The following is a 14770-nucleotide window of genomic DNA, read 5'->3' as shown; positions in this document are numbered from 1 at the left end:
TATTTAGGCAGCTCCAAACGACTTTATTTGAATATGTTCAATATAGCCTTTCCAACCCGAAAAATTCCTTTAAAAATTCCTGATAGCAGAAAATCCTTAAAATCCGTTTATAATCCAGGGAGCAAAAGTCATAAAAATTGCTTTAAAAAATGCAGTACAGGCTAGGCCTGTACTATTTTAAGGAATAAGAGATTCGCAATAAAAATGTCTAAAAATACCCTTAAAAATACAATTTGCCTATATTGCGCGAAAACATACTTAAAGAATAACTCGGGAATACCTATACCATAAACTGAATGCAACCAGACCCCAGCATTATAAATCTAATTACAAACTGTGTGTGTCACCCACGCGTGTCAAATTATGGCATATCGAAACCAGATAATATTTGATTAAGCAAAAAAATATAAAAAATGCCAAACCATAGTAAAGCGATAAATGCAGTAAATAAATAGTGAGAAGACATCGTAAGAAGGAATAAGTAACATAAATTCACTCAGGAGTATTGATTTTCAATGGACGGATAGAGAGGAAAGATACATTGTTTATTTCAAATATTGAAAGTGTCAAAAATTATTATACGTTTAAAATAATTGTAATATTTAATTTTTTTGTGCTGAACCTTTTTTTTTTAGACCTCTCGAAACCTTAGATTTCCTCAGAACACAACTTGAGAAATACTGTCGGAACAGTTTCTCAAGTTGTGCTCCGAAGAAGTATGGAAACTAAAACATTCATTTCTTTTTTTAACCCCTGCCTTGATAGAATTTCTGGGGCACAATATTTCGCATTTTGGTCTTAGCAGGTAACTGATCTTTGCCCTGTTTTTTCTGTTCCAGATCATATAACGCGCTCTGTCTATATCATCTCTCCGTTGCCCTAGTCGAACCCTCACAGCTCAACTGACAAAGAGAGAAAGAGATTCTGAAACTAAGCGAGATTATTATCTATTAATGTCGTTTGTATCCTGGTGTTAGCCGACTAGTCTTACGCGATAGCGCAGAGTTTTCCCTTGGCTTTTTTATTAACCGAACAAACCAGGTTTATAATACGCAGTTTACAGACTTTATTCATCTAAACATAGGACTATTCAGACTTTGTGCAGTTATTGTCATGTGTCTGTTATGTTACAGTAGCCTCCCGTGCCATGAAATATTTTATGAACGATTACTCTGTTAATTAAACTTAATCAGAAAAAGTTAGGCATGGAGAAAAAAGCGCAAGCAAAGCAGTTAATTTTATATCTGCCTCCACGTAGTCCCCAAGAATACAACAAAAGTACCGCCATCTCCTGCAAACAGCTTCAATGAAGTGCCGTGTGCTTGCATGATAACTGTTAAGTATCATGTGACTAGAAGTCCCTATCCTATTCTTCAAAGAAGTTCTTGTGACTTTTTATTATTTCACGAGTTGTTTCGGACAATGCAAGATACACTGAGAACAGAAGATCGCTTCTTCACCAATATTCAATCAAACTAGTCAGTAGTCGCATACACGCTCTTACAGACATAAGGCATCAACCATTGCAGGGGGCCCATTTTGCAATCAGAAGGCTGGCAGGAATTATGTGCAGAATCTTGCTTATGCATATCTATATTTGTCTCTCATGTACTCTATCCAAACTTACACAACATAGCTGCCGATTGCAATAATGAAATCAGTGTAATTTGTATCGAGGAATACTAGTGGGCGAGTGATATTGGAAGTCCTGTTACACTTTTACTATTGCAATTGGGGCCCTCGTGGGTAGCACAGTTGGCAGAATCGCCGTCCTCCCCACACCGCTTGGAAAATACCCGAATTCGAGTCCTGTTGATGCCGTAAGGAATTTTTATTGGCTTTTTCACAAAGTGGCTGAATTAGTCGGTCTCAGGTGAGGGTAGAGTGGTTTTTTCTTCCGGAAACTCGGGTTTTTCGTCCAGCAAACAGAAAATCGACCACAGAACACACGCGCAATTTACAGCCTTAGTCGCCGATGCTCTTAAACCTGTACTACGAAAACATTGCAATTGGGCATAAGCACTGCACTTTAATTGCGCATCTAACCATAGCGAAGCGAAGCCATTTTTTAATGGAAATTTTTTTTTTTTTTTTTTTTTTACTTTGGAAGGATAAATTCCAGCACTGAATACGGATATGATATTTTGCTTTTTTTTTTTTTTTAATATCATTCCTGGTGGCTGACATAATTCGTTGAATTCAGGAGGAGAATATAGAGTTGGGCATTCTGTTGAGTCAGATCGGCTATCTTTTTAGTCGTGGGGAAGACATTAACAACAGGCAAGGAGAGTGCTTTAAATAAGACGAGCTGTTATGAACGTCTTCCCCTAGACTAAGAAGAAAGTCGATCTGAACTCATTAGAATCCCCCACTCCATATTCGTTGAATTCAAAATTCAACGAATTCTGCCAGCCACTAGGAATGATATTGAAAAAATGCGGAATATCATAAAACTGTGGTAGAATCGATTCTCTTTGATTTGTTTTTTAACGAAACGTTCCATTGGAAATAATTACGCTTCTTCATAAAAACTTACAGGCATCCATAATTTGACAATTTTTTAGTTATGCTAGCAAATATATCCCTGTTTTCATCGAAGTTTACATTTGTAAAAACAAATGAAAAATAAAAAAACGAATTTCATATGAGTTCACAATACTTTTATGAACATGATATGAAATGGAAATAATTTACTTATAACAGTAATAAATCTTATCTAAATTGTGAATAAAATCTATTGTGTATTAAATGCTGCGATCAATGTATTCCTTCATTAGACTGGGAAGAGAGTGATGTCGAATTTAAGTACTTAAAAAACGTATTCATTGAATTTAAAAACGGAATTCTCTCAGTTAAATTATATATACTGTATACTGTATAAGTAAATGTATATAATTAAGGACACTTTTTACCATTTGAAATGGAAACAAAATAGTTTTATTGAAATGCAATAAAATGCAAGCTCAATCCTGAATTTGAAATTTATTCAATTTCAGGATTCTTACCAAAATCTTCAGACCAAAATAGGATATGGGTGAATCATTTAACAAAAGTAGTAGTTATTTACATAATTTTGCATGATAAACATTATATTATTTATCCTACAAAATTTTTCAGTCCAAAAAGTCAGAAATATGATTCAGTAATAATCCTGAAACTTCAATCTAGTGTATGAATTAATTGTAACAATCTAGTGTATTAATTGAGCCTGTATTTAATATAAATTTCAATAAAACCTATTTTGTTTCTCATTTCTTGTGGTAAAATTTCATTCTCCTTAGTTATATAAATTTACTTATATAACATATATAGTTTATCTTATAGAGAGAAACCACGTAACGTCATTCCCCAACTACCATGGAATTCTCTATTTTTTTTCATTTTTGTCTTTCTTTTGTTGCAGAACAAAAGAAAGAAACCAAGACAGAAGTGAGGCCCTTCTGAAATGAGTCATTGCATGCTACATTGAGCTCAAAATTGGTTCAACAGCTACTTGTGAAGGAAAATCGACATGTAATGTTTATAACGAAGGTGCCTTGAATGTGTGGAAGTGATCCGATTAGGGAACTTCGCGCTGTTGAATTGACCTTATAGTTATAGACCGATTGATATCGACATTGAACAAAAGCAATCAATAATAGATAGATCCCAAGATTGCAGCTCTCAAAGGTTTTGAGAACCTTCCCAAAGGCTCAATTCAGCCCATAAGAATTGTTATTTAATTCAGTAAACTACGAAAGTTTATTTTATATACTGATTGGGTTCCATATGAACAAATGGATAACAGCACTTATAAAGAATATGTATTTGTTCTTCTCGGGACAAGGAAAGCTTGGGAGCTATTTCTGAAACAAATTGCAAATGAATACGGTACGAAAAGTCGGTACTGTACGTGAGTAGTTATTCATCACAAAATACAATGGTAATTAATCTCATGGTATCTTGGAACATTAATTATGGCATCTCTTCAAATTGTATCTTATGGTATCTCTCCAAATGGTATCTTGCACCAAAAGTCATTCAAGTATGTCGGGATATGAAGGGTATAATTCATGTATGTTGCAACCAAATGAGGCTCTCGTTGCCGAGCAATACTGTCAACAACCGAATCATCGAAGTTAAGTTTTAACTACGAAACTATATTGGCCATAAATGGCGTAGCTCTCCTGTATGATGATGATGCCAGCATATTCTTGCATGGAGGAGCTAGGGTAAAAGCGGAAAGTTGTGCTTCTTTTATCATATATTCTAGATCTTGTTTCTTCTTATTATTTATTCAAATCTCTTCAATGCTTTTTGGACGGAAAGAGGTATAAATGTCCTCGTAATCAAAACATTTAATTTTTTTCCTTCAAAACCGGTCGAATTTTTCAATCAATAATATATTGACGCCTCATTACTTTAGTTTCTTTGGCACTTATCACACATACATAATTTCAACAACTGCTGTTTCCTATAAGGAATGGTTGGCCTGTGCGTTTTTATCGATTAAGTTGTCGAAAACATTCAGAAAAGGGGATACATTTCTAGAATGTCCGAAACCGAAAAATAAATAATAACAATGGGGCCTTTTCATGTAGCAGGGTAAGGTGATGGCTTTATTTGCAACCAGGAGCTTAAAAGTCTTGAAACAACTCTTCCCAAAAAGTTTATAATAATCATATGTGAACACAAGAATGAAATTATATGGAATTCGGTAATTTTGGAATAATAATTTGTTTATTTAGTGTAATGTCGAAATAATGAAAATGATAAACATTATCTACGTCTCAAGAACTTCAGCCGATTACGCAGAAAACTAATGTTAACTGTCATATTTGATCGTGCAATAACTATTATATGTGTAGATATGCACAAAACTGCATGAATAAATAATGAATTAGATATAATACTGTACATATATAAACAGTTAAAATATACACATAAAAATATACACATTTTAAAAAGCCACTTCAAAACGCAAGGATGCGCAACTGCAGTGACTAATCTTTTTTTTCTTTTTTTTTTAAATACTAACCGCTCAGATTCTTTTAAAATACAAAAAAAATTAACCGATTCCAAAATAGGACGTATACTAACACCATTTTGGGTCTTCATTGTATATTTCCAATACACTTTTGTAGAGTGCCCTGAGGCTTTTCAATTGTTCCACGTATGCATAATACATATCTATAATTTTAGCTTCCAAAGGGTAGATTCAATGGCTTTAAATGGTTATTAGACAACTGATGCTATTACGTACTTACCTTTTCGAATGTTCACTGCTACTTTAAACCATCTTTTAGATAATGTCAAGTGCCCCTATATAGGCCTAGTGCATATTACAATCTGAGCAAACTACATCAATAAACTGCACCACTTCTACCTACCTCCACGCTAAAAATTTTCCACATTCTGAGCACTGATTGTATCTATTTTTTCTTCAATATTCCTTAATTATGTCATGTAGGTGACGGAAAGCTCCTCTCATATTACAGTCTATCTAGATAAAAAAGTACCGGTCCAGTTAGCTGTGGTACCCATTAGCAAGTGCGCTGGTGTATTTTGTACACAAATCAAATGAAATTTAAAAATTAAATATTTATTAAATTGATTAATGACCAATATTTCCTCATCATGGGTTTGACTTTCAAATAATAAATGAAATAATAAATATTCTGTTTATACTCCGGCACGACAACCAAGTCAGTAGAGTTTACAATAAATCGTCAATACAAATATTTATCGTATTTAGTAGTCACGGGCTTGAACCCCGGTCCACATAGTATCATTACTTGTGTTATAATTTAGAAGTATGGCTGTAAAAGAAAACAGAAAAAAAAAAAAAAAAAAATCGAAAAATTCCAAGCTTCTGCTTGTGAAACTTTATCTGAGTTGACTAATTTGATTAATATTTTAATTACAAAATTAAAATTTTAAAAATTTAAATATAAAATAATACTAAAAAAGTGAATAACGCACAATTATTTAAACTTTCAATGTTGAAATAAATGGGATTGTGCGTTTTTGTTTTTGGTTTGAATGGTGAAAATAAAATACATAATTGATTGTTTCTGTTTTTTCAAGATATATTGAATGGTGAAAATAAAATACACAAAGCGTCTGCTCATATAACACTTTTTGGTTCCCCAGGTTAGTAAAATTTATAATTTTTGCGCAATTTTTTTTTTTTTTTCTTGTTATGTTATCTTTTTTAGATGAGCAATATCACCGCATAGTGCACAGTTTTGAATCATTTCTAACTTTTATTCAAAAAATATTGAATAATGTATAAAATGCACCAAGTGTCTGCTAAAGGGCTTTAACTTACAACTGCTATAACTTGCCTAATCTGTTTGCTTTTAAAATAATCTTTGACGTCAGTAGACTGAAAATGAAGACAATTTTCTGTATAATTTACAATATACAGGGTGTTTCAGTTAAACGTTTCAGAACTTCTAAGATGGGTAGGGTACATCCTGACAACTCGAAATCATATAGCAATGTGGGGTCGGAAATGCTTTCCTGAAGCGGTATTGTACACAGAAATCGTCGTGCAGCACAGATTCGATTTTCGGTCAATGTATGGGCCGGTATTATGGGAGATCACCTCATCGGACCTTACCTGTTACCGTGTCGTCTAACCGGACCTATCTACTTGATCTTTCTGCAGCAAGTATTGCCACAACTTTTGAGAGATGAACAGATTTCTGCATCGACGCAACAGACAATGTGGTTCCAATACGATGGAGCCACTGCCCATTATAGCGGAGATGTTCGTAACTACCTGGATGTCACATTTGGTCAACAGTGGATCGGACGTGGTGGTCCCGTGCGTTGGCCTGCTCGGTCACCCGACCTATCATGTCTTAATTTTTATTTCTGGGGTCATATGAAATCGCTAGTTTATGACACCCCTGTTGACAATGCTGAGGAGCTGGTTGCAAGAATCGCAGTAGCTGCCGAAGAAATTCGAAATTCGCCTGGAGTATTCCAGAATGTTCGGATGTCCATGCGTCGGAGATGTGAGGCGTGCATTGTAGCCCGTGGAAGAAACTTCGAACACTTACTTTAATCCATGTACCTTTTGCTTATTTTCATGTATTATTAAAACGATTTCTCACTTACGGTCTCTTTTCTTTATGGTGCTTCTGTGTACAACACCGCTTCAGGAAAGCATTTCCGACCCCACATTGCTATATGATTTCGAGTTGTCAGGATGTACCCTACCCCTCTTAGAAGTTCTGAAACGTTTAACTGAAACACCCTGTATATATCCATTGCATGAGGTTCTGGTTAGACCTAACTTTTAATAGGAGAAGTTAAAACGTTATCGTATAACTTCTTCCCAGCTCCCTTTTATCAATAACTTTTTTTTTTAAGCTTTCATTCTGCTCTTCCATATTTTTATGAGAATTGTTTTTTCAATGCCTTGAAAAACTATTTCACTTGTACTTATTTATTTACGATATGAATTTATCATTTATTCACAAACAACTATTCATTTCATACCACAGAATTTCTTGTCTTTAAGAAGAGATATATTGAACATACTTGATTATAAATATGTCTCCAATACTATTGTGAAAAAAAAAAAAAAAAAAAGCTAATTTACCAGGAAACTAACGCCAAAAATTAATGCTAAAGTTAGGGTTATACTTTGCAAAGTATAATTCTGCTACCTGAGTAGCAAGACACTCCAATAATCAAAATCAAATGAAATCACAAAAAAATATGAAACAAAGCAACATACACTCCCCAGTAGTGAAAATGCGCGATTGTCACCCAATGAAGTACACAGTAGTACTCACCAAAGGAGCAGTGCCACTTCCACAATAAATGAAATTAAATAAATAAAGACAGGAAACCAATAGGCACTATATCGTGTTCCAGTTGTTGACTACCATTCAGCCAAAGTCAATAAGTGTCCCTGTACGATCCAAATACAAAATGAAAACAGCAAACAAACCAAACTCAGTAATGGAACGTATGCCATGCCCACCCATAGTATTTGATAATTTTTCGCATTAGTTTTATGGTATATTATTATTATTTTTATATAGAGAGTGGCGGCTATGGCATATGTTAATTAAATTGAGTTTAGTATGTTTGTTACTTCCATTATGGCTTCCCTGTCTTTATGTATTTTATTTCATTTATTGTTGCAAGTGGCACTCCTTTGATGGGTGTGAGTGCATCTCCTAGGTCTAGGAGTCGCATTCCCAGCAATTTCGCAATCTCAGTCACGTTATCATTCCCAGCAATGCATTTGCATTGCTGGGAATGAATGCTGCTTCGTTTCTTATTTTTACGATTACATTTTATTTTGTACATTGGGGTGTCTTGATCATCAGGTAGCAAAATTGCACCTTGCCAAGTATAATTCTAACTGTAGCATTAATTTGCCGCATTAGTTTCGTGTTATGTATTAGTTTTATTTATTATTTTTTTCCACAGTAGTCTTGCAGTCTGGCTCATTTCCATGAAATTAATTTCTTTTTAAAATAACTGGTAATTGTACATCGATATGAGTGCATGGAAAATGCACAAAATAGCACGAATGAAATTGCAAATCATTTAAATATTACGAATACATGAATAATTTTCACCATTCTCAATATGCTATTATACATAAAGAATAAAGAAAAAAATAAAAATGTATATCCATTAAGAATTTTACTAAGATGTATTCCTAAGAAATTTCCTACCTTTGTTGTAGCCGAATTTATAAATCTCTTTATGCCCGTCGCTTATGAGGTGTTTTTAATATTCATTAGTACTTCTCTGACCAGTAAAGAGACATAATAACTTTTACGAAGTACACGTACAGGAACATGACAGGTGCTTTTTCACATCACAGTTCGAATTTTCACAGAAATTCGTCATAGTCATACTTAAATCCAAAACAGGTCTTTAAAAAAATTATTTTTGACTGGTTTAATGGTATTTTCTTCTTTAAGTTTCACATTTGCCGTTTTTTTTCTTCTGGACGAAAGATATTTTCATAATAAGACGTCGAGAGTCGTTCTTAGTGACCTGCTATTGCATCACTTACATTCTCCCCACCAAAAAATCCCAACGCTCATCTTTTCCAAGTGTAAGATGATCGTGATCAAAGAAGATTAGGGTGTTTGTAATCAGTGACCTGATTACAAACACCCTAATTTTCCAAAAATGCTTCATCTAAGTGTTCTAAATTATAACACTATCAGTTAGATAACGTGTTGTCTACCATAGATAAGACTACTTTTAGACTTTCTGTAGAATACAAGAAATACATTTTACTACGTTGTATTTATTGAACGTTCTTATCGCTAAAGGAAAAGAAAAATTGGAGCAATTATATAATTTGATAATATTATTTAAGCACAAAAGCGTTAAATATCCTTTATTCTTAATTAAGCAAGCGAAATATTTCTTCTCGTAACTCATACTCAGCATAATAGTGTTCTTTCCGGTGGATTCGAAGTGGAAAAGTTTACGAAACGGAACCCTTGTCAAAATAATATTTTCGGAAGATATTAACGCATATACATGACATTACCGACGCGTATGACGAACAGAAAAGACGTTCCAGTGTTCTTCACATACATTGTAAGCTCTTCCTTTCTCAAAAATCAAACGCTTTGATTTTCGATCGCGAGGATCATTCTGCTTTTCTGATCCCTATAGTCTAAAATCAAACAGTAAAGCGCAAGAATATTATTTGATTTCAACTAGCGTATTGAAATATCCCTCTGTAATTTAATAGTATCGTGCTTCGGTCATGTTTTTTTTTTTTTTTTTGATTTGCTTGAAATGCTCTTAATGGCAGTAGATTTATAATCCATTTTAACCTTCTGATTTTTAGTATTAATCATATAATTATAATTGGCAATAACCAATTATGAAGTCGATAACGCAGTTCAATAAATGTATCTTTACTAAAGATACATTTATTAATTAAATTACTTCAGTGTAAAGATATTATACTGAAATGTTTACATTTGACTCTCTTTAAATCATCTGTCGGATTACACTCATTTAATCACGCCCTTAGAAAGGATAAATATATAACTGTACATAGACTTACTACTGATACATACGATGAGTTACTTATGACTACTACACCGTCAGAACAAGCGAAGAAAACACTTTAAAATGAAAAAGAAGATATTTCTACCACTTTCCCTCTTATCATTTTGATTTTTAGAACTGTTTCTAGATGACGCTGGCTCGGTATCTTACGATAGCTTATCAAAGGCACTCACATCCAGGCTCTGCAACCAACTAAATATCATCATATTCCTCTCATATTTGGTCAATGGCTTTCCTTTCTGTCTATCTATATCTTTGGCCGTTAAGGTAAGGGATTTTCCACTTCCTCTGAAGGGTAGAGACGGTAAGCTGCATTCTAAATCGGTGGTTATCTGGACTTGAGGAATGTTACCTGACGAGGACTTCTGTGGTTCACTGTTATCGAGATTAAGCTGACTACGCGACAAACGTTCTAGAGCTTTGTAGGTGGACATGACCCGACGACGAATATAAGTCTGTCGGACTTTCTTGTTGACGGATCGGATGAAGTCAGCAGCTGTGATGGCGGGAGACTCTCCCAGATGGCCTGGTTGAGCTTGGGGTGACGGCAGCTGTGACGTAGAGGACAAATCGCCGACGGCAACCCAGGTCGAACAGGAACGTGATGTATAATCCAACCGTCCTTGAGGTAACACAAACCTCGCCCATCCACTCAGGGCAAGTTCTGATACGGTAGGCCGAAGACCTTCGTTATCCAGAGTGGCATACTGAGCAATGTCGCTGGTGCTGAAACTCTTCATGAATCCCAATATTGAGGACAAGGCACCACAGTTTCTGATAAGCTCCGATTCTTCTTCAAAGAGTACCTCTGCACCTTTTGGCTTCCACGTAACGGCCCCTCCACCTTTATTACTTCCGGTTTTTTGGAACTGTTCCAGTGGAACCTAAAAATTACATAACAAAAATGAAGTTTAATATATAAATAAACAATGTTATAATAGTTCTTATTCAGATTATTATCGCTCAGACTTCAAATCGTTATCATTCAGAAAATATGATTTTACCTAATAAAAAAACAATTGGATTTTTAACCAAAAAGTAAAACTTTAGGTTCTTGAATGAAGTGTTTGTTTCGTCCAGTCGCCCTTACATCAGAAGCATATGGCGAATAAATGTCAGTTCTTATCTTACCTGTAAATTAGAAGCAATAAGATCAAGAAGGTATATTAGTAGTTGATGATGAAGGAGACACAAGATATCATCGGAAAATATCCAGGGTTCAGACTAGAAGGGAATGCACCGGTTCCTGTTCGTAATATGCATCACTAACGTTATGTATACCCGTTATTTGCCTTCTATTTTATTATCCTGATGAGCTTACCGTTTTGAAAAATTTTGCATTTAGGCGTTGGAGATAACACGTACTGTCCAAAGCAACAGCAGCAGCAGCAGCAGCAGCAGAAGAAATCTTCTCCCATCCAAGCATACAGTTACATAGTAAAGTTGTTCAAGCTCCAAGGCTTGCGACAACTTAATTTGTTATTTGAAAGAAGGAAAATTTCTCTATTCATAAATCATTACTAGTTATTTTCTACGTTGTTTTAAGGGGAAAGATTAAGTTAGCATATCTGAAACATAAATAGTCGAATGGAGATTCGCTTTCAGCATAATTCGAATGAGTGGCGCCGTTTTTCATAAAATATCCATGAAACCTTCAAATCCTTGTAGTTTATGCTAATATTAATAGAAGCATATGTAAATATGACAATCTTCGGTAATGGTGATTACAACAAGGATCTGGAACTGTTTTGAAAATTTTAAAATTATCGAACTTTTTGGTAGTTTAAGGAAGGTTTTTCAGGTATGGAACATGCAATTCAGATAAATTATTCGACGAAATCATGAATGGGCGAGAATCTGCTCTTTGAAAAAAATGCATGATTTATGAAAATCATGAAACTTTAGGAAAATGCATGGTTTACGAAGAATTTCGTAAAACTAAGGAATGCTGTTTCATCTGACTGAAGAAAAGGATTCCAAAAACCAGTGATACATTACTACAAATCATTGTTAAGGGTATTAATGGTCCCCAAGTGTGCTCATAACCGTAAGTTCTACGTTTGTAGAAGTGTGTGTGTGTGTGTGTTCAAGCGCTGATTTGCATTTGTGCAGGTTGGAAAACCGTAATAACTCACGGGGAACACCCTACTCCCTCTGACTAAAATCAACTAATATTACAATCTCGATGGAGGAAGACTAGAAATTCCTCCGGTTGTCGATAGAAACCGTCAACGACTGGAGAAATGTATCTTCAACTTTTTGATACAATTTGAAATCCCTCACGGATAATGCACTGGTTATAATCCACCTTCCGCAGATAATACACTGGTTATAATCATCGACCATCCGCACCAGATGGATAAAAGCCTGAGTTCGAATCCAGCCATTGAATTTCGTGGGCTTTTTACACAATATAATAAAGTTAGCCGGCTTCGGGCGAGGGTTCCACATTTTATCATTGTGAAATTGGGTTTTTCTTTCAGTAAACAGGCAAATCCAAGTGGTCCTTTAGGTTATCGCAGACATTCTCTCGGATATGCCAGACAAGCTGTACTTGCTATCTGGGAATCTAAAACGCTGATGGAACTGATATTCTGGTGACACTCAAGTCAGTCAACTGGACCCAGTTTCCGTGAAGTCCGGTCGGTCTGTGACAGCCAAATCCTCTGCTTGCACCTTCACGATGGTGGAACTGTTAGTAATCCTGGGTATAACCCTCATGCACAAGCACACTGTGGGTAACCATACAGGAGTGAACCAACGCAAGCAGGGGTCGAGGTGTGGCGCCCACACCACATGGAGAAATGACGCCCCTCTGCAGTCTACAAAAAAAAAAAAAAAAAATTATTATATTAGGCCATCCGAATATTTCAATTCATCTGATGTGCTGTGTGTCTTATGTTTGTTTAATTGCATGTGTTCTATGGTCGATTTGTCTGTTTTGCTGGATGAAAACTCCAGTTTCTGGGGAAAAAACTTGCTATGTACGTACGCCTGCTACCGATTAACTCAGCCACGGAGTGAAAAAAGCCCATTAAAGTTCCTCGCGTCATCGACAGAATTCGAACCCGGACCTTTTCCACCCGGTGTGGGGAGGACGGTGACAATACCACTGTGCCACCCGAGCATACCCACTTGCAGTCTGCCAAACCCCCATGTACTTTTTCTGACAGAATCTCAGTTATCGGCTGCTGCTCATCTCAGTTGCCCAAATTATTCCCTGTATGATTCCTTTCGTCTCAAATGTGGTACTTGTTCATATGTCCGTTCCGATATTCCCTGTCAGACAATTGGTGATTTGGAATCTCCTCTTTTTGACCTTCTTTGGCTTCAGATGAATTTGACATTCTGTCAAATTCATCTGTTGTCTCTACCATTCTCCCAACTCCACTAATCACTTGGAGCTCTTTGATTTCCCTTCTTTGCAACTTGACTTTCTCCAGTCCAACTTTCCTAACAGTGAAGTAATTTTCCTTGATGATTTTAATGTTCACAACCCCACCTGGCTTCCAATTCTCTAGTCACACAGACCCAGCTGGTCGGGATGCTGAGGCTTTTGCAATTACTAATGACCTTGCAAAGATTGATCATTTACCTACAAGAATACCGGACAATCCTAACCATACAGTCAACATGCTTGACTTTTTCTCACAAACAACCCTTCTAAGTACACGGTCGAAGTGAGTGGTCCTTTGGGCATCTCAGATCACAACTTGGTGATTGTCTCTTCTCCAATGGAGCCTTTATCTCGTGGCTGTTCCCAAACTCGTGTTGTTTGCCATTACAAGAATACAAAATGGGATGACCTGCGAGATTTCTTTTCTTCTTTTCTTTGGTCGGATTACTGTTTCAAAACTTCTGATGTCAACGTTTGCTCAGATCGTGTTTGAAATTATTCTTGTAGGAATGGGACCCTTTATTCCACACTCCACTTTAAAATCTTGTCCTTTATCTAAACCTTGGTTTTCCAATAAATGTGCTAAGGCTGTTCAAGAGAAGAATGTTGCATATCGTAATTCGCTTGTTTCAAATTCTTCAGTTTCGTTTTCTGCCTACAGCAAAGCTCGCAACAATTGTAAAGCAGTTATAAATCAGTCCAAACTAGATTTTGAACAGGCTAAGAGTAGAATCCTTGCTTTTTGCCCTAATGGTAACTGAGCATTCTGGTCTCTTGGCAAAGCTACTGGCCGCAAATTTTGCCCATCTCTGTTCTCACCTCTGTCAAAACCAGATGGTTCTGTTGTCATTTCAGCCAAGGATAAAGCATGACCAACTGCTAGCATCGCATTTTTCTTCCAACTCATGCATTAGTGATCTTGGTAAAATACCACCCACCATTCCCAACACACTCCATTCAATGCCTCCTGTGGTTTTCAGTCAAAAGGATGTCACAAGGGTTTGGACGAATCTTGATGCTAAGAAAGCTTCAGGTCCGGATGGTATTTCTCCACTTGTTCTCAAAACCTGTGCTCCTGAACTTACTCCTGTTCTTTGCCGCCTTTTTTCATTTGCTTATTCCAAAGGTGTTTTTCCTTCTGCTTGGAAATTTGCTCATATCCAGCCAGTTCCTAAAAAGGGTGAAAAATTCCTCCCATCCAATTATCGTCCCATTGCAATTACGTCTACTCTTTCTAAAGTAATGTAGAAATCAATTAAATGCCAACTATTAAACTACCTAGAAACCTTCCGTCTGATCGTTGATCAGACGGAAGTA

General features: G+C 35.9%; 1 protein-coding gene across 1 annotated transcript in view; it reads right to left on the bottom strand.

Annotated features, from left to right (window-relative positions):
• Window positions 1–10035: 10035 nt before the first annotated feature.
• Window positions 10036–14770, bottom strand: part of LOC150089630 (uncharacterized) — a 50132-nt gene continuing 45397 nt past the window's right edge. The window contains exon 3 of the mRNA XM_090368697.1: window positions 10036–10940. Within this exon, the coding sequence (XP_090224823.1) occupies window positions 10203–10940 (738 nt within the window). The 3' untranslated portion in view covers window positions 10036–10202. The remainder of the gene's footprint in view (window positions 10941–14770) is intronic.

This window comes from Mastigoproctus giganteus, chromosome 2, assembly GCF_048544385.1.
Source record: "Mastigoproctus giganteus isolate SK-2022 chromosome 2, ASM4854438v1, whole genome shotgun sequence".
Lineage (NCBI taxonomy): Eukaryota > Metazoa > Arthropoda > Arachnida > Uropygi > Thelyphonidae > Mastigoproctus > Mastigoproctus giganteus.
This window is presented reverse-complemented; position numbering and strand designations above follow the sequence as displayed.